The sequence below is a fragment of the Eucyclogobius newberryi genome, unplaced genomic scaffold (genome assembly GCF_026437365.1).
Source record: "Eucyclogobius newberryi isolate DKJ021-1_F unplaced genomic scaffold, fEucNew1.0.hap1 SCAF_11, whole genome shotgun sequence".
In the NCBI taxonomy this organism is placed as follows: Eukaryota; Metazoa; Chordata; class Actinopteri; order Gobiiformes; family Gobiidae; genus Eucyclogobius; species Eucyclogobius newberryi.
Window position 1 is genome coordinate 14975060 of NW_027315735.1, and position 24121 is coordinate 14999180.

A 24121-nucleotide genomic window follows, 5' to 3' on the forward strand; every position below is an offset into this window, starting at 1 on the left:
CAATTCATGTGCAATTACTGTGCAATTCATGTGCAATTACTGTCGTGATCACATGCAATGGTATTTATTTATTTATTTTATCTTTATTATTTTTCCCCTCCATCCCTTGTTGGGAAATGGGAGGTTTTGTCTATAGGAGTTTTTGTGTATTTATATCTATTTATGTGGACTTGCAAGTCGTGATTGGATTTGAGTCCAACTTGAGTCACTATTTTAACGACTTGAGACGTGTTTCTGAAGCAGGAATCACAGAGTATGGTGTCTGAAAACTACTCAAAGTACAATTTTTATTTAATAAATGTAATGGTGGAAAGAGTACTGCAAATGTGTACACATTTATACTAGATACTTGTTAGTTTGAACGGAATGTAGTCATTATTAAACAACAATTTGCATATTCTTTGAGCTCTGTCCAATCAGAGCAGGGAATGCAGTGTAGTTTTCAGTGTTTTTAGAAGTGGAAAGAAGCAGATTCATCTGTGAGATAGTGAATTGGGCCAATTGGGACTAGAACTTATACTCAATACTCACGACTTTTCAATGTAGCTAATTACAATTCCATGCTAAAATTGTATTCAATTACAAGTACTAGTACATGTCTGAAAATGTACAAAAAAGTACCGAATTACAGTTACGTAAGTATTTGTAACTTTCTGCCCCTGAGTAAATGTAACTAATACTCATGGATCTATTAAAATATCGGAACAACCCATGTCTGTGTGCAGCTGATAACTGCATCATGCAGTAATCCTACACATAGTAGTCCATAACATGTAATATTTGATTGTGTGCTCTTGTTATTAGTCTGATATTGATGTAACTTGCTCTTGAAACGAGCGCTTTCACAATTCTGCTTTTATTTTGAAAAAAAGTACCGGATGTTTTCTATGAAAGAACCGCATAATGTGCAGTGGTTGACGCTAATAAAACTTCGCTGTAAAAGACATCAAAGGACCACGCAATCATTTTGGATGAATATATCTCTGCATAGTATATACCTTCTTCCAAATATGAGTACAAGAGACCACAGGCTAGCAACTGCTACCGTTAGCCTTGTGTAATCCAGCTTTTGAAAAATGACTGGGAAAAGCGCAGCCGTGTCTGACACTTTGACACAGCGCGGCTCAGTGAGGCTGGAGTAGACACGTGTGTTCCGTAAACAACTTGCAAAATTAGCTCCGAATTTTTTGCTAGTATAAAAATGTTTCTTGCGAGATCCTGTAGACTTCTATCTTCCGTGTCAGTGGCTTTACCTCGGTAAGCACAAAACTTTTACCATTTAGTTTTCTTTCAAGTACAACTATAGTATCTTTGCATAAATGTGATTTCCACGTGTTATTGTGAGCAGTGCTGGAGCCCATTTGAGAATCACCATTGTGACAACGGTTTCTGGGATGTACACACACCATTGTTGCAATTCATAATGACACAGCAGTGCTTTAGTGGCCCTCCCATTGCCTCGCGCCGTGCTGCTTCCTGGTTATGGCATTATGAATGCCGCTAACGCAGGCGCACGCTGCACTTCGGGCTTTACATCCCAAACTTTCCCCACATATTCGCAGGACACTTGTTCCCCGGCGCAGCATGGCCTCAGCCCGCTCCACAGAGGACGTTACACGGCTGGACTTCCTGGTGATAGGCGGCGGTTCTGGGGGTCTGGCCGGGGCTCGTCGGGCGGCGGAGCTCGGAGCTGCCACTGCCGTGATCGAGAGCCAGAGACTCGGAGGTACCTGCGTGAGTAAAACCCCCATCTTTGTGTCACCAGTAACCTCAAAGCTCCACTTTACATTGACACTGGTAATGCGCCCCCCGTGGAGTCTCACCTCGGCCTGCAGCAGATGGAGCGTCACACGGCCTCGTTTGACCCCCTCTGGTTAAAGGCCATAGTGTGTTTGAACATCTCAGCACAGATATATACATATATACATTAACACTGCATTAAGTGAAACATTTGAACAGTAACAAGAAATATTTGAACAGTAATATAGCAAATGTATGAAATGTTGCATTTGACATAGTTCCCTGGACCGCCACTCCTTTAATAAGACTTGGAATATTAATAGCCAATGTATGTGTATTATTAAGTGGTGTAATATCATTTTCAACCTATTCAGGATTAAATAGCGCTTCTTTTGTCTTCCCCAATAGGTTAACGTTGGCTGTGTTCCCAAAAAGGTATTCCTTGTTTTCTCTTTGGGTTAGGCTCTTATAGGTTATATTTTATATAAAAAAGAATCTGTCACAATCATACAATGTGTGTTTTAAAGGTTATGTGGAATGCAGCAGTTCACGCTGAATATCTGCATGATCACAGCGAGTATGGATATGAAGTGGGACAAGTCCATTTCAGCTGGGAGTAAGTTGACTTCTCTGTCTTGTGCAGTGACCATACAGTTGTTCCTTTTCAAACCCCTGCTTAAGACAATAGTTTTCTCTTGCTTCACTTTTACAGACTTCTTTCTTCCTTGTACTTGGTTGTGAAGATCGGTTAAACGAGTGGCCAGTGGCCACTCGTTTAACGATCACAGTCAGTCTATTGTTTGTTTATGTAACGTTAAAATTCCTCGAATGTGCATTCACACTTCAGTCAGAGCCCAGTCAGAGTCCAGCTGAGTCCTATTCTAGTCCTGTTTAGTTCCAGAGCCGCGTTAAAGAGTTTTAAATCTGCCTTGAGACAGACTCTCAGTTTTTTAGTAGATTTAGAAAATTCAGAGATGGTAAACCTCAAGTTGAGATGAGAATACAAGAAAAGAGTATTCACCATGGCAACAGTAAACTCCAGGAATGTGGAAATTTTAGAGAGACAGGAAGTCATGTGCCCTGAATCATTCTTTGGGCAGATTAAAAAAGTGTTGAGAGCACATATTATTGAATATATATGAAGACAGAAATGTGATTATTAATTTTACATAATTTTTCTGTTGCCCATTTACACAAAAGCATTAAACACTTATTTCAACTTTTAAAACTTGTTTTGAGTGCTGTGGAGCTCATTGAGTAGATTTATGTGTACATGTATCACATTTAAATAAGTATGCTCTATTAATCTAATGTTAGCATTGCCCAAATAATTTAAAATAGAAGTTGATGCATAAGATAAAAGCATTTTTTCTCGGGCCTTATTAAATGCACATGGTCCATCTGTGAATTAGGAATTGAAATGTCCAATCAGAGCAGACTCTGGTTAAACTCTGGGTTAGAGGAATAGTGCTGCTTTCATGTGCTTGTCAGGCATGATGGGAGATTTCTCTGACTGAGCTCATTCACCTGACCTGTGTGTGTTCATGTGTTCTTAGTCAGATGCAGTGAACAAACTCTGTCTGTTTGGGACAGATCGTTTGCAGTAGTTTTTCAAAGATTATTGTTCACCTAATAATACAAACTATATTGCAATCTATCTTATTTGTAATTAACTCTATTTTGCCCTCCACCAATCAAATGGCCACTACGTCTGAACTCGGGTCATCTGTGCTGTTTCCAGAATACCCATTTCTCCAACTTGTGCGAACGACTTTATTCTTGCATTTATTGTTACATGACACCACATGAACGCACCATAAAACCTGCCCCAGACCAGGTTAGTTTCACTGTTACCACAGCAACTGACAGCAAGTTGGACTGAGCCCTCTTTGTGAGACAGGCTGGAGTTACTTCCTCTGAGTTGGGTTTATTTAAACCTTCTTTTTGAAACGGAACACTCAGAGTTTGGCTGATTTCACAGAATCAGAAAAGGTTTATTTCATTGTCAATGACAGAATTCACAAATATAGGAAGTTGCAACATAAAACAATGAACAATGATAAAACAACCTGTATGAGTCAAAAATAAATTATAAAATTATTAAATTAAAATCTGCTATAGGATAAAAAATAGGCTATGAGATAAAAGATAACAAGAAAAATGGGCTTTGATGTACACAAATTTACAGTTGAATTTACAGATGTAGTGCAGAAAGTGAATGATTACATTCATGAGTCCAACGGCAGAGGGAAATAAACTGTTCTTGTGGCAGGAGGTTCTGGTCTGGATGGACTGTGGCCTCCTGCCTGAGGGGAGTGGCCTCCTGCCTGAGGGGAGTGGCCTCCTGCCTGAGGGGAGTGGCCTCCTGCCTGAGGGGAGTGGCCTCCTGCCTGAGGGGAGTGGCCTCCTGCCTGAGGGGAGTGGCTCAAATAGTCCGTGTCCAGGGTGAGAAGGGTCTGCTGTGATCCGACCTGCTCTTCCCAGGCGTAGTCCCAGGCGTTCCAAATTTGATCAATTATTTTAAGAAAATCTACAGATTGTATTTGTATTATTTTCTCTTTAGAACATTAAAGGCCAAACGAGATGCTTATGTAAGTAATCTCAATCGGATTTATCGCAACAATCTTGACAAGGTAAGGAGTTTGTTCATGTTTTTAAATAAAACTCAATATTTCTACTTACCTCAGTGGGATTTCCCTTGTTAAATATGTTTATTTCCAGGCTAAAATACAGACAATTCAAGGTCAAGCCAAATTTACAGATGATGCTGAGCCCACTGTTGAGGTCAATGGAAAAAAGTACACTGCCCCCCATATCCTCATTGCCACTGGAGGTTATCCGTCAAAGTTAAGTGAGGAAGAAGTTCCAGGTTTGTTTTTTGTTTTTGTGGAAAAAACAATTTTTATAAAACTTGTTATGAAGTTGTTTGATTTATTACTTCAGGGGCTTGTCTGGGGATCACCAGTGACGGGTTTTTCGAACTTGAAAGTCTGCCCAAGTAAGTTCTTTTTGTATTTTTAATTTGGAAAATGTATGGTTATTAAGGTTCTGAAATAATTGCCACATAGAACGTGCGCTGAGGTTCAGGGCTAGTTAGGGCTATATCTCATTTCAGCATTCTTTACACAAACATGTGACACATATTTTATTTAAAGCCAAAATATAAAGAAATAAACAAGTTCAAGAACGAAGAAGATTCAACCGTCCACGGGCTCAAAAGCGCCCTCTGTCATGAGTCAGGCGTATTGTTTGCCTCACCGAGTGAAAACCTTTGTTTTATAATTAATCTGTGAGCCTACACACGTGTCAAAACCACATTATCCTGAACATGGAAGTACAGAGCATATCGTCAGTGTTTTATTTGTCATAAACCAAGGGACAGAGACACATTACAGTTTGTGAGGAATTCTACTGTGCACCGAGAGGCATTATATTGTTCCATATTGGATTCAAAGGGAAAGGGGGTTACATATACATACCAGACATATTAACATTTATTATATTTTATAATAAATGTTGACAGGTGAGGCTCTGCCTCCCTTGAATGCACGTCATTGGTTATAACTGTTTTTTCTTTTATTTCCTTACGGTTTCTTTGTGTGCATTCAGTGTTGTATATTTGGTCATATTTTTGCATCCCTCCAGGCGCAGTGTTGTTGTTGGTGCAGGATACATTGCAGTGGAGATGGCAGGTATTCTCTCCACACTTGGATCCCAAACATCACTTGTAATTCGTCAGTCTGGAGTACGAAGAATGTTTTTATTTTTAAGCAATTCAGTTGAATTATAGAATACATTAACATGTTTTACAATACCATTTATAGGTTTTACGAAACTTTGACAGCCTCATTAGTACAAACTGCACCAAGGAACTGCAGAATTCTGGAGTAGATTTATGGAAAAATTCTCAGGTGACCTCAGTGAAGAAAACCGACAGTGGTCTGGAGTTGACTATTGTCACTAGGAAAAATGATGAGGAGAAAATCAGTACTATTGGGCAAGTGGACTGTCTCCTCTGGGCTATCGGCAGACAACCTAATACATCTGGATTAAACATCGAAGAGATTGTAAGAAATACTTTTGTTAACGAAAGATTTTGTTAACGAAATGATAAACAATGTTCCATAGTCTATGACTGGTGAAAATGTAGCATGACGACTGTTAAAACGTTCTTTTGCAGTTTACAAACTTCCAATGAATTCCAATGCACTTGTCTTGATGTATGAATGCGTGTTTACAGGGCTTGGAGACGGATGAAAGAGGTCACATTGTAGTGGACGAGTTTCAGAACACTAGTCGGCCTGGGATCTATGCAGTTGGAGACGTGTGTGGAAAGGCACTTTTGACCCCTGGTGAGTGAATTTCTGACTAGGATAAGAAATACACTGACATGCTTCCTGTCTTAATGCTCAATTGTTTAGTGGTGAAGTATTTTGTACTCCATACATTTAACAGTTGAGCTATACAAATGTGTATATATATTTTTAGTTGCTATTGCTGCTGCTAGAAAGCTGGCACACAGACTTTTTGAAGGCAAAAAGGACTCCAAGTTGGATTACTCTTGCATTCCTACAGTGGTCTTTAGCCACCCACCAATTGGAACAGTTGGCCTCACAGAAGGTAAATCAATTATTTAATTGTAATTTATAGAGCACAATTCATACAAATACTCATTGTAAAATGACTGAAATATTCACAGATTCAGAAGTAATGTGTATTTATGTTTATGCATACACTACATAATGGAACATTTTCATTTTTTGTTATGACTGACATTTCCATGTTATTTTCAGAGGAAGCAATTAAAACAAGAGGGAAAGAGAATGTAAAAGTCTATAAAACATCTTTTACTCCATTGTATTATGCACTTACAAGCAAGAAGAGCCAGTGCATTATGAAGCTAGTGTGTGTGGGAAAAGAAGAAACGGTAAGTTATTCAGTTTTACATGTAAATCCAACTTCATAATTAATTAGATTTGTTACAAAGTTCAAAGTTGTTTCTACTTTGCAGGTGGTTGGATTGCATATGCAAGGTCTTGGTTGTGATGAGATGCTACAGGGCTTTGCTGTGGCCATCAAGATGGGTGCAACCAAATCTGACTTTGATAAAACTGTTGCGATTCACCCAACCTCGTCTGAAGAGATTGTCACAATGCGTTGATGTTGAAACCCTTTACATTTCATTCTATAACTGGCCCGCAACAATCAAACCATGAAAATAACTTTTATAAAGGCTAAGTTATCAGCGCACTAGTCTAATAGCTAATCTGATTTTTCTTTATGTGCACTTTGTTTTGGTTTGTATGTGTTTTAACAGTTTAAACCCTTTTTATTTGCATTTCAGACTCCCCCCAAAATTAAATGTTTGTGTGAATGTTTGATTATTATTGACAGAGCGAGCACACATTTTGTATCTGTTTGCTCCGTCAATAACATGGAGATTATACTGTTGACTGATTCCTATCCTATAAAAATGTTAATGCTGAGTCACTGTACAACTTTGTAGCTGTATTTTATTATACAGGTGTGATATTAAAACTATTGTCACAAATCTAATAAACGTAAATGAGCATTTTTAAATGATGTCATTGTTGAAGCAGCCCTTCTAATGTTGAGATCAACATGGCCTCTTGGCAGATCAGAAAATCCCTCATGACTCCACAATATAAGGGCTATTCCATCAACAAATCAGTGTTATTTGTGTCCAAAGAAGATTATATTTTTTATTATAAATCAAAATTACCAATACATACAGTATATATTTCTGTGAAGCTAAACAATCTGCATATAAATACTATTAAAAAGACCCTCAAGTCTAGCCTAGCTGTCCCCTCTAAAATGGTTACACATACAATATGTAAAGTTTATCAGGATTTGTCTATTAAAGGTGTCACTTTTCTACTACATTCTTGTCTCCATGGAAATGTTATTGCTTTGGCTAGCGACAGACTTTATCTAGCCTGTATTCAATTATGTTTGTACTGTACATTGGCGTCACCTGCTTGTGCTTTCTACTTTTTAAAATGTTGTAATGTAATTGTTTATATTCTTTAATTATTAGTATTATCAAGTATAATGATATTTTGTTGTTGTGGTTGTTTCCGTTCACGTGTTTTTCCTTTTCCCGTTGTTCAATTATCGCGAGACAAATGACGGTAACTCGAATCACGCTCGCGCCCGGGTCTCACGAGATGTCCACACCGTCACTAGTTTCACTGCGATGTTTGTAGCATAGATGGACCACAGACTGATCACGCTGTCATTAGACTCATAGATTCTGAAAACTGTCATGGATTATGCGGTACACATTTCGCCATAAAAAGGTCAGAAGTGTTTAATTTACTTTTGTTTGTCGTTTTGTGTCGATCCGATATCGTTCGGGGAGTGAAAGTTGTGAAGAGTTTAGCCGGCTAACAGTTAGCATTTGGGGACAGCTACAGTATTAGCCCTCAATATATCAATTAGATTATAAAATTGTGCAATGCTTTATGGCTGGGACTATTGGAGCAGGTTAACAGAATCAATAAACTGCCTTACTGTGCTTTTCGTTTGTAGATTTAGGCAATTAACGTTAGCATATTAGCCAAACCGGCAAGTGCTAACCAACTAGCTAAGTGATTATCGGCGACATTAATGACAAATCGGCTTTAAGACGAAAGTGTTTTGAATGGTAACACGAGGATCATGTAGGACGACTTTCCGCTGATGATGTCGTGACCACAAATGTTGACGTTAAAGCAAATGTCGTTTGTGTTTTAACATTTGAAGTCCTTACCTAACGTTAGCTGTGTCTTTGCCTGTTCCCAAGAGGTATTTTCCAGCTAAGTAGGAACGTCGCACTTGTAAGGATGTTCCCGAGCTTGGCACACAGACCATGGCATGTGTTCTTCAGGCTCTCCTTGCACCACAGATCTACTCTTTCACAGTGGAGCCCGAAGTTCAACCACGGTGAGGAGGACACGCTTCACATTTCAACAGATTTTGTGAGGTTTCACCATGTCATCGTCGCATCTTCACTCTTTACTGGTCTCCATACAGGTTGGCAAAGTGGAGGGATACACAGCTGCTGGTTGAGTCATCCAGAGGTCCGTGTTGCCTCTATAGGGCTGAACAATATCCAACACTATTGTACATCTGGGACTAGTAAAGATGACCCTCCCAAATCGGCATCAGGGGATGTCAGGGAGAAAGTGGTGGGAGACTCTGCAAAATCCACTCTTGCTTCTTCAGGTATTGGTTGCTGCGGCGTTGTGCTTGATCAGCGTGTAAAGACATGTAACACGCCCAGTATTCTCTGTGTATGTTTTTTAGAAACGTCTGTGCTGGGGGTTAAACGGGCTGAACAATATCAAGTATATCAACTGAAAGGTAATTATTGCTTATTTTATATATCACAGCAATTTGCCTCTGGGACAACAATGTTTTTTATGGTTTGTATAGTGCGGGCTGTTTTGAAGAAGAGGGATTATGGGGCCAAATATACTCAGAACAACTTTATTACAGCAGTAAGAGCTATGAATGAATTCTGTCTGAAACCAAGGTGAATGTTTTTGCGTTTTCATCACATTAGTTGCTTGGATATACTCGGTGCACTTATACTTCTGCCTATTACACACCCAGTGACTTAGAACAACTAAGAAAGATCAGGCGGAGAAGTCCCCATGACGATACAGAGGCATTCACAGTTTTTCTGCGGTCTGACGTAGAGGCCAAGTGTGTATTGTAATATCTTAAATCTGATCCAACAGAAAACAAAACTAATTAATTATTTTCTATGACTTTCAGAGCTCTAGATGTCTGGGGGAGTCTTGAAGCTTTGGCACGGGAGAGCAATCTTAGGAAAGAAGTGGAGAGAGAGTACCAAGAAAGTAAGAAAGAAAGCTTTACCATTACTTCTAACTCAGAATGGGTGCTTGTTAAATCATGACTTATCTGTTCTTGTTCATTTCCAGATATTTTTCGCAATCAACAGTTGTTGAAGGAATACAAGGATTTTTGGGGAAATACCAAGGTGATTATATAGATCTATGGTCTTGATTCTCACACACAGAACATTTTAATTTTCTTCTGCCCCAAACACATTTTATTTATTGAGCACATTTTACAAACATGACAGTTTCTAAGGTCTTCAATAGCCATGGACATTATTTATATTGTCACCCGACACTAACTTGTATGACCTCCCAAAAACACATAAAGTCATTTTAACAAACTAAAGTTTTTATTTTATTTTCATAAAGCCTCGGTCGGGCCAGAGGGCAACCTTCCTACAGGGGCCAGGAAAAGTTGTGATGGTCGCCATTTGCATGTAAGTTTTAAAGTTTCTTTTATGTTTTGTGTGAAATTGATCCGTTCTGTTACTATATCGCTCATTCAGTTTGAAACTAATAGCGTTTGCAGGAGCTCACATGAGGTGGGATGCACTGTTAGATTAAAGTAATTGTGTTAAGTAAGCATCATGTGCTGGTGGTCACATGGAAAGTTAAACATGCATTGCTTATGCATAGCAGTTGTAAAGATTAGCCCAGTGTGAGTAGTTTGTGTATAAGAATAGATGAGAGCTTTAGTGAGTTGATCAAGTGTAAGCTCAGGTGCTCTTCAGAACCAGCGTGAAAAGGACTTTTAATGCAGTCAGAGTGCCTCAGATGTTCATTTTCACTGATTAGTTTGTTATTTGTGTTACATTTAACCATGAAAACAAAATGTATCATCACTTTCCTACAGCTGACAGTATTATTTTGTATCCTTAGAAATGGTTTGAATTTTATCTTCAAACTCTTGGCCTGGGTCTACACTGGATCAGCGAGCATGTTCTCAGAAGCCATCCACTCTTTGGCTGACACGTGTAACCAGGCTCTGTTAGCACTTGGAATAAGCCAGTCTGTTCGCAACCCAGATGCTGTGCATCCGTGCGTATATCCATAATATTACAGAAAAACATTCACAATGGCATTTTTATTTGTAAGTTTGTGGTTTTAAAATATTTGATGTTAATAATATATATATCTATTTTTTTTTTATAGGTATGGCTTCTCTAACATGCGCTACATTGCTTCGCTCATCAGTGGTGTCGGAATTTTTATGATGGGAGCCGGTCTCTCCTGGTACCACGGCATCATGGGGCTTTTGCACCCAGAACCTATGGAATCATTATTATGGGTAAATGCTACAATATACTTTTCCTTAATATATAAACACTAAAATATTTCTTTTTGATGCAGGCGTACTGTATTCTTGCTGGTTCTCTGGTTTCAGAAGGAGGTTAGTTAAAAAAAATATTTGATTGAATTGATTATCCCACAGCAAATTAAATTATTTATATATTTATTTTTTAGCAACGTTACTTGTTGCCATCAATGAAATCAGGAGAAGTGCACAGCAGCAAGAGGTGACCTTTTTTGATTATGGTAAGTTTAATTTTATTATTAAAGTAGTAGATCAATGTCCAGTTGAAAAACATCCACACCGACCCAATCAAAACACAAATGTTTTTTGCCTTTCCGAGCAGGTGTCCGTTTTACATGTCATGTAGTTTATACCTCAGCCAATTTGTTTGTATTATTTGTACAGTTATGCAAAGCCGGGACCCCAGCACAAATGTGGTTCTCCTGGAGGATGCGGCTGCTGTACTCGGGGTCATTATGGCAGCTGGATGCATGGGGCTGACCTCTCTCACAGGTTGAGAAATGACTCTAGTGTTTATGGACTTTGTTGGCTTAACCTATGCAGACATGTCCTCCCTTGTTTTGGATTTGTTAACTACAGTCACACATTTCCATTCAGGTAACCCCACCTACGATAGTTTGGGCTCTCTGGGTGTTGGCACATTGTTGGGGGCTGTGTCAGCATTTCTCATCTACACAAACACTGAAGCTCTGCTGGGACGTTCCATTCAGCCTGAGCGTGTACAAAAGCTTACAGAGTTCTTGGAAAATGACCCTGCAGTAAGGCAAGTACTCTCATAATATACTCTTGCGCAGCGTTATTACGTCAGTCAATAAATAAAGTATGTCTGTTCCCTTGATTTCTTTTCAATGAACAGAGGCATCCATGATGTGAAGGCCACAGACATAGGTCTGGGTGAAGTGCGCTTTAAGGCTGAGGTGGACTTTGATGGCCGTATGGTCACGCGCTCATATTTGGAAAAACAAGACTTTGACCAAATTCTCAATGTAAGTGTTATTTATGTTATGTTTGTGTAGTAATATAGTTATTAATTGCCAATGAGCATGTAATACACTAATAATACATACCTAGTTGAAACAAAACATAATCAGTTATAATGAATAATGTAATACCCCTAATGCTTTAAGTTTGAGATATATTTTCAAAATGTCCATATCAATTTTATTTATTTACCATTTGCAACATTTTTATCTGATCAGCTGATGATTTTTGCCTCTGATTATGCTCTGAAGGAGATTCAACAGGTGAAAACTACAGAAGAGCTTGAAGGCTTCATGCTGAAGCACGGCGAGAACATCATCGACACATTAGGAGTTGAAGTGGACCGTTTGGAAAAGGAACTCAAGGTGAACACATTTGGTACATTACACGTTTGTGGAAAGTTCAATTGATTTTAATACATTTTTGGTGTGTTTTAGCAACGTAATCCAGACGTCCGTCATGTAGACTTGGAGATTCTATGAGACGTGTGGAAGTTTTCACTTCAGAAGACCGTTTTGAACACAAAAGAAAAAAGTGACAAAGATGTGGAGTGTCATCCCTGTGCAATCTTCCTCTGTCTTGGTTCAGCAAATCATGTCGTCAAATTTAGAAAAACCAACATAGGTTTTGTGTTGCTTTAACTTTGTCACCCGCTTCACATGAAGGTAATGCATTTTGACTAGACTTAGTGTAGTCTGTTAAGAGTTTTTGAAGTCAAAGCGTATATATATAGTCTTGTGAGGGCCGTCTCACAGCCAGTATTTATATTTGAAGGTTCAAGGATACAATTTGTATCAGAACTATTTGAACTATGCTCATTTTTTAAGTCATGGAACCACCTGAATAGTGGTGCCCTGTTCCTAGTAATGAAACATATTTATTTATGAAGAATTTTATTATAACATTAAGCCAGTTGTAGTCCCTTAAATTAAGTGTTTTTTTTATTTTATTTTATCATTATTACAAACTAACCTGGCCTGTATATATTGCTATTCTGAGACTTCTAATCATTAAGTGAATTACACATGTGTAAGAAGGTGTACATTGGTGACATTTCAAGCACAATCCTTGACAAACCCACAAGCAGCAGCAACCCATTGTTTTTATTTCTTTTACTGTACCTTGAAGATATGTTGGCAGCTTAGCAGCAGATGACTATCATCCCAAAGATAATGAGACAAATATTAATATGAGAACCTTCGATACAAACTAAAAAGTAGAAAATGTTCCAGTGTTGTTACATAAACACATCTTCTCAATCCCCGTTTGGGACGGTCAGGTTGTTATTATGCTTCACCTATCAGAGTGAAATGGCAGGTAACTGACCATTTGAAATCCAGTGGAGGTGGTGATGTGTTTCATGAGGAAGGCAGACATTATTCATCTGTACAAAACACATCTTAACAGTGTAATATTCCTCCATGCTTATTGTGTCACTGCTGATCTTGTTGGATTTAAAATAGAATAATTTAATAAATTATTTTGACATTTCAATGTGTTTATCATTGCATGTAAATGTGGATCACTCGGTTATTAAAATGCTATTGACATTGTGCAGGATGCTGCTAACCATCTTCAATGTGAGTGTCTTTGCTAAACTAAAATAATAGCTCCTGCTTATGTAAAACAAACCGGATGGACATGTTCTTTCTGTGGAGTCTGACTGGAATGCAAAGCCCAGTCCATTAGATGGTGCAGTTGTAAAGATGAACGAGAGGGGAGCTTTGGGGGAGCAGAGCCCTGTGCGCTGACGTCAATAAAAACAGTGGTTTTCTACCAGTCTGCGCATTGAACGACCATTCAAAACATTACGCGCAGCGTCGAGGCTGGACCACGCCAGGCTCCTCCACTGAAATACATTTCATCAGAGCAGAGAAGCGGACACACGCCATTGCAGGTTTTTGACCATTGAATGTTTTACATTTTGGCTGTTGCGCGCATCAGTGTCATGTCTCGTCATACCATCCCCGAGTCAGCTGTGCCCGCGCCACTGCCCATCTCTCCATAGCTGATGGAAAACATGTCTCCATTGTGCGTTTGGATCACAACAGCCACATTCTTTACGCTGGAGGCTCGAGCAGAAGCATCGATGCTCCTGTCACCAGCACATCCCGCACACATCCCGCACACATCCCCCAAACCTCCCGCACACATCCCCCAAACCTCCCGCACACATCCCCCAAACCTCCCGCACACATCCCCCAAACCTCCCGCACACATCCCCCAAACCTCCCGCACACATCCCCCAAACCTCCCGCACACATCCCCCAAACCTCCCGCACACATCCCCCAAACCTCCCGCACACATCCCCCAAACCTCCCGCACACATCCCCCAAACCTCCCGCACACATCCCCCAAACCTCCCGCACACATCCCCCAAACCTCCCGCACACGCTCCCGCCGCTACATCCAGTCAGATGTGCGTTTGTCTTCTATGGCCCTTATGTTCCTGTACATCCTCGGTCCCCTCACTCTTCACGGCTCTCGCATCACATACGGGGGCCCTCACTCTCCACGGCTCTCGCATCACATACGGGGGGCCCTCACTCTTCACGGCTCTCGCATCACATACGGGGGCCCTCACTCTCCACGGCTCTCGCATCACATACGGGGGGCCTCACTCTCCACGGCTCTCGCATCACATACGGGGGCCCTCACTCTTCACGGCTCTCGCATCACACACGGGGGCCCTCACTCTTCACGGCTCTCGCATCACATACGGGGGCCCTCCCTCTTCACGGCTCTCGCATCACATACGGGGGCCCTCACTCTTCACGGCTCTCGCATCACACACGGGGGGCCCTCACTCTCCACGGCTCTCGCATCACACACGGGGGCCCTCACTCTTCACGGCTCTCGCATCACACACGGGGGCCCTCACTCTTCACGGCTCTCGCATCACACACGGGGGGCCCTCACTCTTCACGGCTCTCGCATCACACACGGGGGGCCCTCACTCTCCACGGCTCTCGCATCACATACGGGGGCCCTCACTCTTCACGGCTCTCGCATCACACACGGGGGCCCTCACTCTTCACGGCTCTCGCATCACACACGGGGGCCCTCACTCTTCACGGCTCTCGCATCACACACGGGGGCCCTCACTCTTCACGGCTCTCGCATCACACACGGGGGGCCCTCACTCTTCACGGCTCTCGCATCACACACGGGGGGCCCTCACTCTCCACGGCTCTCGCATCACATACGGGGGCCCTCACTCTCCACGGCTCTCGCATCACACACGGGGGCCCTCACTCTTCACGGCTCTCGCATCACATACGGGGGCCCTCACTCTTCACGGCTCTCGCATCACATACGGGGGCCCTCACTCTTCACGGCTCTCGCATCACACACGGGGGCCCTCACTCTTCACGGCTCTCGCATCACATACGGGGGCCCTCACTCTTCACGGCTCTCGCATCACACACGGGGGGCCCTCACTCTCCACGGCTCTCGCATCACACACGGGGGCCCTCACTCTTCACGGCTCTCGCATCACACACGGGGGGCCCTCACTCTCCACGGCTCTCGCATCACATACGGGGGCCCTCACTCTTCACGGCTCTCGCATCACACACGGGGGCCCTCACTCTTCACGGCTCTCGCATCACACACGGGGGGCCCTCACTCTCCACGGCTCTCGCATCACATACGGGGGCCCTCACTCTTCACGGCTCTCGCATCACACACGGGGGCCCTCACTCTTCACGGCTCTCGCATCACACACGGGGGGCCCTCACTCTCCACGGCTCTCGCATCACATACGGGGGGCCCTCACTCTCCACGGCTCTCGCATCACATACGGGGGCCCTCACTCTCCACGGCTCTCGCATCACACACGGGGGCCCTCACTCTTCACGGCTCTCGCATCACACACGGGGGCCCTCACTCTCCACGGCTCTCGCATCACACACGGGGGCCCTCACTCTTCACGGCTCTCGCATCACACACGGGGGGCCCTCACTCTCCACGGCTCTCGCATCACATACGGGGGGCCCTCACTCTTCACGGCTCTCGCATCACATACGGGGGGCCCTCACTCTCCACGGCTCTCGCATCACACACGGGGGCCCTCACTCTTCACGGCTCTCGCATCACACACGGGGGGCCCTCACTCTCCACGGCTCTCGCATCACATACGGGGGGCCCTCACTCTCCACGGCTCTCGCATCACATACGGGGGGCCCTCACTCTCCACGGCTCTCGCATCACACACGGGGGGCCCTCACTCTCCACGGCTCTCGCATCACACACGGGGGCCCTCACTCTCCACGGCTCTCGCATCACACACGGGGGGCCCTCACTCTCCACGGCTCTCGCATCACATACGGGGGGCCCTCACTCTTCACGGCTCTCGCATCACATACGGGGGGCCCTCACTCTCCACGGCTCTCGCATCACACACGGGGGCCCTCACTCTTCACGGCTCTCGCATCACACACGGGGGGCCCTCACTCTCCACGGCTCTCGCATCACATACGGGGGGCCCTCACTCTCCACGGCTCTCGCATCACATACGGGGGGCCCTCACTCTCCACGGCTCTCGCATCACATACGGGGGGCCCTCACTCTCCACGGCTCTCGCATCACATACGGGGGCCCTCACTCTCCACGGCTCTCGCATCACACACGGGGGCCCTCACTCTTCACGGCTCTCGCATCACACACGGGGGCCCTCACTCTCCACGGCTCTCGCATCACACACGGGGGCCCTCACTCTTCACGGCTCTCGCATCACACACGGGGGGCCCTCACTCTCCACGGCTCTCGCATCACATACGGGGGGCCCTCACTCTTCACGGCTCTCGCATCACATACGGGGGGCCCTCACTCTCCACGGCTCTCGCATCACACACGGGGGCCCTCACTCTTCACGGCTCTCGCATCACACACGGGGGGCCCTCACTCTCCACGGCTCTCGCATCACATACGGGGGGCCCTCACTCTCCACGGCTCTCGCATCACATACGGGGGGCCCTCACTCTCCACGGCTCTCGCATCACACACGGGGGGCCCTCACTCTCCACGGCTCTCGCATCACACACGGGGGCCCTCACTCTTCACGGCTCTCGCATCACACACGGGGGGCCCTCACTCTCCACGGCTCTCGCATCACATACGGGGGGCCCTCACTCTTCACGGCTCTCGCATCACATACGGGGGGCCCTCACTCTCCACGGCTCTCGCATCACACACGGGGGCCCTCACTCTTCACGGCTCTCGCATCACACACGGGGGGCCCTCACTCTCCACGGCTCTCGCATCACATACGGGGGGCCCTCACTCTCCACGGCTCTCGCATCACATACGGGGGGCCCTCACTCTCCACGGCTCTCGCATCACACACGGGGGCCCTCACTCTTCACGGCTCTCGCATCACACACGGGGGGCCCTCACTCTCCACGGCTCTCGCATCACATACGGGGGCCCTCACTCTTCACGGCTCTCGCATCACACACGGGGGGCCCTCACTCTCCACGGCTCTCGCATCACATACGGGGGCCCTCACTCTTCACGGCTCTCGCATCACACACGGGGGCCCTCACTCGAACCCCCATCTACCTCACCAAGAGCCCCCTGTCCGCACTAGAACATATCATAATCTAAACACGGCTCTGTGTTGACTTGTAAATATAAAGGAAATCATTCATCCTCCGTTTGACGCGCGGTCGATCATGCTTTTATATAATTGGCCTTGTTTCCACAGGAGCATTATTCATTCTTTCATGTTTGGGGGAGACGTCCTGATGGCGGAGCACGTCTCTTTGCTCTGTGCCTTTAGCCTCTTTACAGTGCTGCCTTGTCTAATCAGGTTCAAGCAGCATTGTACAGGGCTATGACGGCGCAGAGAGCCGGGCACCGCGCGCGTCCCTGGCCCGCCGGAGCCGCTCCAAGGATGACATCACCCGGTACAAACACTCCAGCCCGGTCCTGGTGGAATCTCCTTTGGATTGACAATGTAAACGTGGAAATGGGATTGAGCTGTCACCTGCCAAAAGGGAAACGTGGCTTCATAAGAGTTAATTCTAAAGAAAGCTCTAATCCTTTAGTTGTAGACATAAACTGGAGAGTCCATTTGAGTCAACTGTTGTTGGAAACAGCTCTATTGTTCATGATTGTAATTAATAAAATGCTGTAAACGGATGCTCATGACCTACTTTCCCTCTCTGTTCTCAGTAGGTATTTACCTCTGTCTGATATGGGATTATAATGACTCTTCTAACAAGCTTAGAGAAAGTATCTAGTGAAAAGCCAAGCATTTCCATTGTCCAGATATCACACCACAACATGAACATGACATTTTATTACAAATTCGCAGCTACAATGGCCGTGGAAAAAGATGTGTTCTTAGTCCAGAGTTTACAGGTTGAGGTTTAAAGGGTCCAGGGGTCAGGCACTTGTTGAGGACCCTAACTGGCTGCAGCGACTACAGGCCCGCAGGCCGTTCTCGTTGCAGGAAGTGCACTTGAGGGCTTTGAAGGAATCCGTGAAGCAGTTGCGGAACACGGACATCTTGCTGCCATGGCACGTTGGGCACGGGATGAAGGCGAAACCCCCACACATCTGGCACGTTTGAGGCTGCTGCACTCTCTGAGGAGACAAACAGTCTTGAAAATACATCATCCAGTCATTTGAACATAAAAATCTATATCAGAATGACAAAGTTTCAGTTCCAGTTCAGTAATATCATAATATCATGCCAGTTTCATTCATTTTTCATAAAAGATAATCTATAAACATTGTTCTGTGAGGTATGTGAACACCTTTCTTCTTTATTTTAACTCCACTCCACATTTCTCTACAATTATATTTCAAAATTTGGCCTCTAAACCATGAACACAGAGCATTTGACTGCTGCTTCTGGTCTGATTCTTGCACGGCTGACCTTTATGAGCCACACTCTTTTTAATAACCCGCGGCCAGTTAAATACATATCTTAAATGTCATTACACACAGAGGTTTTTTCCATGTAAGGAGATTCCTGTTTGATCTGAAACTCAAATTAGAATGCCAAGCCTGACTAAAGAACATCACTGCGGGCTGTGATGCCAACATTAAAGTGCAGGGCTCACCATGGCACGCGTCTTCTGTGAACAAATGTGCGAGAAATCCAATCAATAACTGGCTTTCCCATTATTGACGGCTGCACATTGACGCACATCTATCTTTGGCACTGCAGTTGGTTCATGTTTTATGGATGACGAGGGGGAGAGGGGGGAAGTGTGTGTGCAGGGTGCTCATTTTGAGAGCTTTGGACACACCGTGAAAATTTATTATGAGATTATAATCAGCGCATGCTTCATTTTTCTGCCTGCTACTGCACAAAGCTATATTTCAAGCAATCAGATGAGTATTTAAACTCTAATTTTTGTATTAGTTCACCGTTCTTATGTTGCCGCAAAGGAGTGAAAATTGTACCTCAATTTTGGTTAGGAGGTCTTGTAGTTCTCCGGATTCGTTCATGCCTAAGATTTTTTCAGCTCCCTGCAAGAAAAAAAGGTTGATAGTTGTAATAGTAATAGTAATAGTGATAGTAATAGTAATAGTAATAGTAATAGTAATAGTGTTAGAGTTAGAGGTGAGCAGATTATTAAAATACTGAAGAATTGCAAACTATTGCGTATGTCATTAATATTAAAAATCCTTCAAATAGTGCTGATTAACATGAAAATGGCCACAAAAAAAACAAGGATATAAAGTGATATTTCAGCACTTTTGTATGTCATTTCACATTTGTCTGAAACTTAACCTCAACCAATTAATTTAACTAATTCCTGATGGATTGATGTAATATATTTATGGTTATACTCCACAACAGTACAGTAGATTTTGATGTTGCTGACCCCAAGATAGTGTCCGTCGATGAACACCACAGGTAGTGAAGGTGGCTCTCGGACCCGTTTGCAGCGCTCCTCCAGCTCTTTGCCAAAGTCAGAGTCCAAAGCGATGTTCTTCTCCACAAACTTGACCCGGTGGTTCTGGAAGATCTTCCTCACCAGCTCGCAGCGCTCAAACGTGGTCCTCACCACGCGGAAGCTTGTGGTGTAGATCACGATGCGGCCGAATTCAAGGGACAACTCCAGCTGCACACAGATCAAGTCGTGTATAAGTTAGAGAGAGACATTCACTAAACATTATGTTTATATTACTGTAAAAGCTATTGTGATTCAGTGGAGGAATTGAAAGGGAAGGGATTTTGATGAGTGTAGTCAGATACTACAGAGACAATGAACTAATAATTCATCTAAATACATTTTAACGAAAATATAAAAATGCTCCTTGGAAACGTTAATGGCTAAGGGAAAATAAAGTATGCAACAAAAAATAACAGCTCAGGCTTATTCAAAAGCTGATCAATGTTTTACTCATTTATCATATAATCAAAAGATTCATTTCTAAAATTTCTAAACACCAATTATGAAATTACAACTGGAATAAAACCTTTATTATACAATAAAATGTTATTCCCAGTACAAAATAATAAATCATTTTTTATTTCAATATTATTATCTATATATATTAGTATATAGTAGTTTTTTTATTTAGATTGAGATCATTCTTAAATTATTCAGAAAAGGTCAAACTTTGTCCTATTTATGTGACATCTTAACAATAACTGTATTTGACTAGTTTCCGTATTATATTATAATCTGGGTATAGATTTTTTTTGGACCTGAAACTAACTAAACCCAAACCTAATAATAATGTCGTCCTTTTTGCTCTAGCATCTCTCACGCTTGCTTCATCGCACACTGTGAACAATCAGACTATTTATCCATCTCATTTATTTAGCCAAATCACCACGACATGATTCCACTATTTTACATTGTGTGCTTTAAACTGCTTATAACGGTCATTATGTGGCACATGCTTTCTAGGACTTTACCTGATCTAAGAATGCTTTCCAGGAATGCAGATTTACTGGACAGTGGGATTTATTTACCCCTCAATAATTAAGTGTTATTAATAATGGACACAACCGATAGTTACACCAGGCACGCAGACGGGCTAAACAGCACCACGAGTGAGAAGCAAAACCACCGCATTTAAAAGTCACTTGGATTGATTTTGTATTTTATTTATAATCTATTATGCTGAAAGAGCATATCATATGTTGTGTGTTTGAACAGCCATTTTAGGGCCTACAAAGTCTTGGTCGACTGAAGACATGTTCTATCGACCTAATTGGCTTAAAGGTGGTGTCAGAACTATGTATCTCCATGTATTTGACCCAAACTGCACTCAGAAGCCTACAACTACACAATAATAACTGTGTATTACGTGAGAGTCACTCCAAAATCTTCAGTTTACTAATTTCATATCTTTTAGTTTTTTCTGTTGTCCCATAGAATTCTTTATCATCTAAACACAATAATAGTCGACTCATAAAAATGTTGGTTGACTAAGACACCAGCGACTGCTTAATCGCCCAAACAGCTAAAGAATTGCATTCCAAAGCCATATCCTGTTTGTTGTCCACACTTAGGTTCAATCCGGCCTTTGGGTGTGTTCACACTTGCACATTCACCACATTCAAATTGTGGCTAAACCTGAAACTACACCTGGATTAAATCAGGACTAAAAAGGACAAGAACAGGACCAAACCATGTCCACATCAGGACTAAAATGGGCTCAATTCAGGAACAAATAACGCCACTGAGACCCAGAACCTGAAGGTGCTACCACCAGCTTGCATTAATTCACAGATATTTTAATTACTACAAAATATACCTTGAAAAACATGCATTGTTACTCTCCACGGATCTGACCTGTAACTCGTTCTCATGGTGGCTGCTGCTTTCCTCCATGGATTTAGATCAGTTTAATACTTTGGAACATATTTGTCAAAGCAATAACACTTCCATGGAGACAAGCAACACCAGCAGTAAAAATGGCACCAGTAAATTCAATGTACACGCACAGCAGTTACTGGAATCACGGGGCATTTAAGATTGTCTCTAACTGGACTCTAATCTGAACTCGTGTTGTTAAGAGGCTTTATCAGGTCTATTATGACACCATGTCTTCATCTAATACCTGTAATAAGAGAAATGCCTTCACCATACGACCTTTACCTTACTGTCACTGCCACAAACTAAGTATGGCGGTGCCGGCTACAGAGACACTACTGGAAAGCGAATTGGTGAAAATACATTAACCTGATTAGTTTCCCTTGTAACACTTACCGAAAAGCATCATTAAACTTTAATTACCCTGTGACCTTGTCCTCTATTGTACTCTTCTATCCCAGTTTTACTCTTAGACAGGTGTCACTACTAGATTTTGCCAGAATAGTAGGATTTTGAAGGTAGGAAGTGAAAATTGAAGACATAATACATGGCTTTATTCTTCTTTATTTACATGTTGAAGAACTATGGTGCTCTGACTACAGCTACATCACTATACTACTACTACTACTACTACTAAGCCTACTACAACTACAAGTAGTATAACTAGTTGTATAACTAGATTTTGCCAGGACGGTAAAACAGCTGCTATTATTATACAACAACTAGTATTACTAGTTATTGGTTCTACTATACCTACAAATACTTACTAGGCTTACAACTACTACAACAACAGAAAAACAACAATTACTAACTGGTCAAAAATATCTATCTGTATTTAGCCCTTTTTTGTACACAATGAACATATATTTGGCTACTTACACTAGTGGTTGTGGGCAAGCTCTCAAAAAGTGCCTGTCCCGCGCTCACTTTGTGCTTGACCCCTCGCACTGTCCCGTTCTGGCTGAGTATGTTGACCCTCTTGGCGGTGAAAACCCTGTCCTTGGCGCCGCTCGCAGACATGAGCAGCTCGTCCGGCTCGCTCTCACTATCGTCCAGCTCCGACCCCATAAATCCATACAGGGGCCCGTGAGAATCCCCGCTGGTGGACGGCGTGCTGGCCCGATCGGCGTCCGAGTTACTGGTGCAGTCCGAATCCAGCGAGTCGGAGGGTCCTTCATCTTTGAACATCTCCTTCAGGACCCGGCCGCTGCTCCCCGAGGCCACCCGGAACCGCACCCGCTTCTGGGGCTTGTCCTGGCCCGCCGTCACCTCTGTCCCGTCCATTTGGTCCCCTCTTCCCTCTCACATGTCCCGAGGAGAAACTGTGCGCCTCGTGCCTCGTCATCCAAGGGGTAAACGTGGAGTTATTTTGCCCATTGGATTACCACGAGGCTTAATCCTCACAGTTTGAGAGCATCTAAAAAGGAGAAGCGCCTAAGCTGCCCCACGGTCACCCTCACTCTGTAAATAATGCATGGGGCGCTGTCATGGCAACGGAGCACGCTCAGAAAAGGTAAAATGATAGTCAGGTCTTCAATTATTCATCTCAATTTACACAGTTTTTACTCAAGTTTGTACGCGGGGGTTTGATGAGTAGTCAGTGCTTTAATCAGTACAATGCATTTTACTGTTCACTTTGTATTTCAGGAGTTCAGAGGATGAATGAATGAATATGTAGGCCCACATGTATGCAGATGATAACTTATTCTGTATTCTATCATTTTGTGTCACACCCATTTTTGTGGGTTCTCACTCTGTTTGTCATCACAGGAAATGATTAAAATACCACTGCTGGCCAACTTGTAAGGATGTTTTTTTTTTAAATTCTTTTAGCCCATTAATATAAAGCTAAATAGAAAATATACAGAATATAAAACCATGGAATTACAAATGTAAACTATTTAGGTGTACCAGCTGGAACACTCTAAAATGCACCAAATTACAGCACAGTTTGATCACATTTTCTTCTGATAGTGATTTGAACTTTCAGCAGTTCAAGTAACATTGAGCAACCCAGGCCCAACCCAAGCCTCTAAGTACAAGTACAAAGTAGTAAGTTTTCAAAAGTACAAAGAAGAGGGGTGATATTAAGATGCTCATGGTTCTAGTGTAATTTATTTTTGTTGCAGAATCAAAAGGGTGTAAAATGTCAGCTGACACACATGTAACGTTCTAGTCTCCCTCTTTGTATTCATGGGTTTCACTTTCCTATTATAGGCAACATTTTGAGGACTTTTCATCATTCCAAAGATAAGATATGTTGTTCTAAATTGTTAATCTCTGTGACAGCGGTCCTAATTTTTCATCATTCTGAAACCCATGGATTAAAGTGGCTTTAAGCCCACTGTTTAACAGCTCCAGGCATGACTCCGTGACGTAAGTGGTTCTCCCCTGTGCTTAGTGTGCGTCCCACCCAGAGCAG

The 24121-nt window shown here is 43.1% G+C and overlaps 3 protein-coding genes across 4 annotated transcripts; 2 read left to right on the forward strand and 1 right to left on the reverse strand.

Moving 5' to 3' along the window:
* The first annotated feature begins 1459 nt into the window (after window positions 1-1459).
* On the forward strand, window positions 1460-7300 carry gsr (glutathione reductase). 2 transcript variants are annotated; one of them, XM_072436046.1, is made up of 12 exons: window positions 1460-1734; window positions 2149-2175; window positions 2268-2356; window positions 4304-4373; window positions 4462-4609; window positions 4684-4738; window positions 5386-5485; window positions 5565-5807; window positions 5981-6092; window positions 6229-6360; window positions 6534-6667; window positions 6752-7300. In XM_072436046.1, exons 1-12 carry the CDS (start codon window positions 1495-1497, stop codon window positions 6899-6901), a joined length of 1500 nt encoding a protein of 499 aa, XP_072292147.1. In that variant the 5' UTR covers window positions 1460-1494; the 3' UTR covers window positions 6902-7300. The 2 variants fall into 2 exon arrangements, with proteins under 2 accessions (XP_072292147.1, XP_072292148.1); XM_072436047.1 differs by having other exon boundaries at window positions 1568-1726.
* Window positions 7301-7926: 626 nt separating this feature from the next.
* On the forward strand, window positions 7927-12419 carry slc30a9 (solute carrier family 30 member 9). The gene is made up of 17 exons (XM_072436048.1): window positions 7927-8063; window positions 8549-8688; window positions 8779-8970; window positions 9052-9280; window positions 9361-9453; window positions 9526-9608; window positions 9693-9751; window positions 9981-10048; window positions 10491-10649; window positions 10764-10899; window positions 10962-11001; window positions 11076-11147; window positions 11311-11418; window positions 11524-11689; window positions 11783-11912; window positions 12159-12272; window positions 12345-12419. The coding sequence occupies exons 2-17, from the start codon at window positions 8589-8591 to the stop codon at window positions 12387-12389; spliced, it is 1794 nt and encodes a 597-aa protein (XP_072292149.1). The 5' UTR covers window positions 7927-8063; window positions 8549-8588; the 3' UTR covers window positions 12390-12419.
* Window positions 12420-18197: 5778 nt separating this feature from the next.
* Window positions 18198-23070, reverse strand: grxcr1a (glutaredoxin and cysteine rich domain containing 1 a). The gene is made up of 4 exons (XM_072436049.1): window positions 22579-23070; window positions 19753-19992; window positions 19328-19393; window positions 18198-18499 (listed from the first exon to the last, which is right to left on the reverse strand). The coding sequence occupies exons 1-4, from the start codon at window positions 22981-22983 to the stop codon at window positions 18299-18301; spliced, it is 912 nt and encodes a 303-aa protein (XP_072292150.1). The 5' UTR covers window positions 22984-23070; the 3' UTR covers window positions 18198-18298.
* Window positions 23071-24121: the final 1051 nt, after the last annotated feature.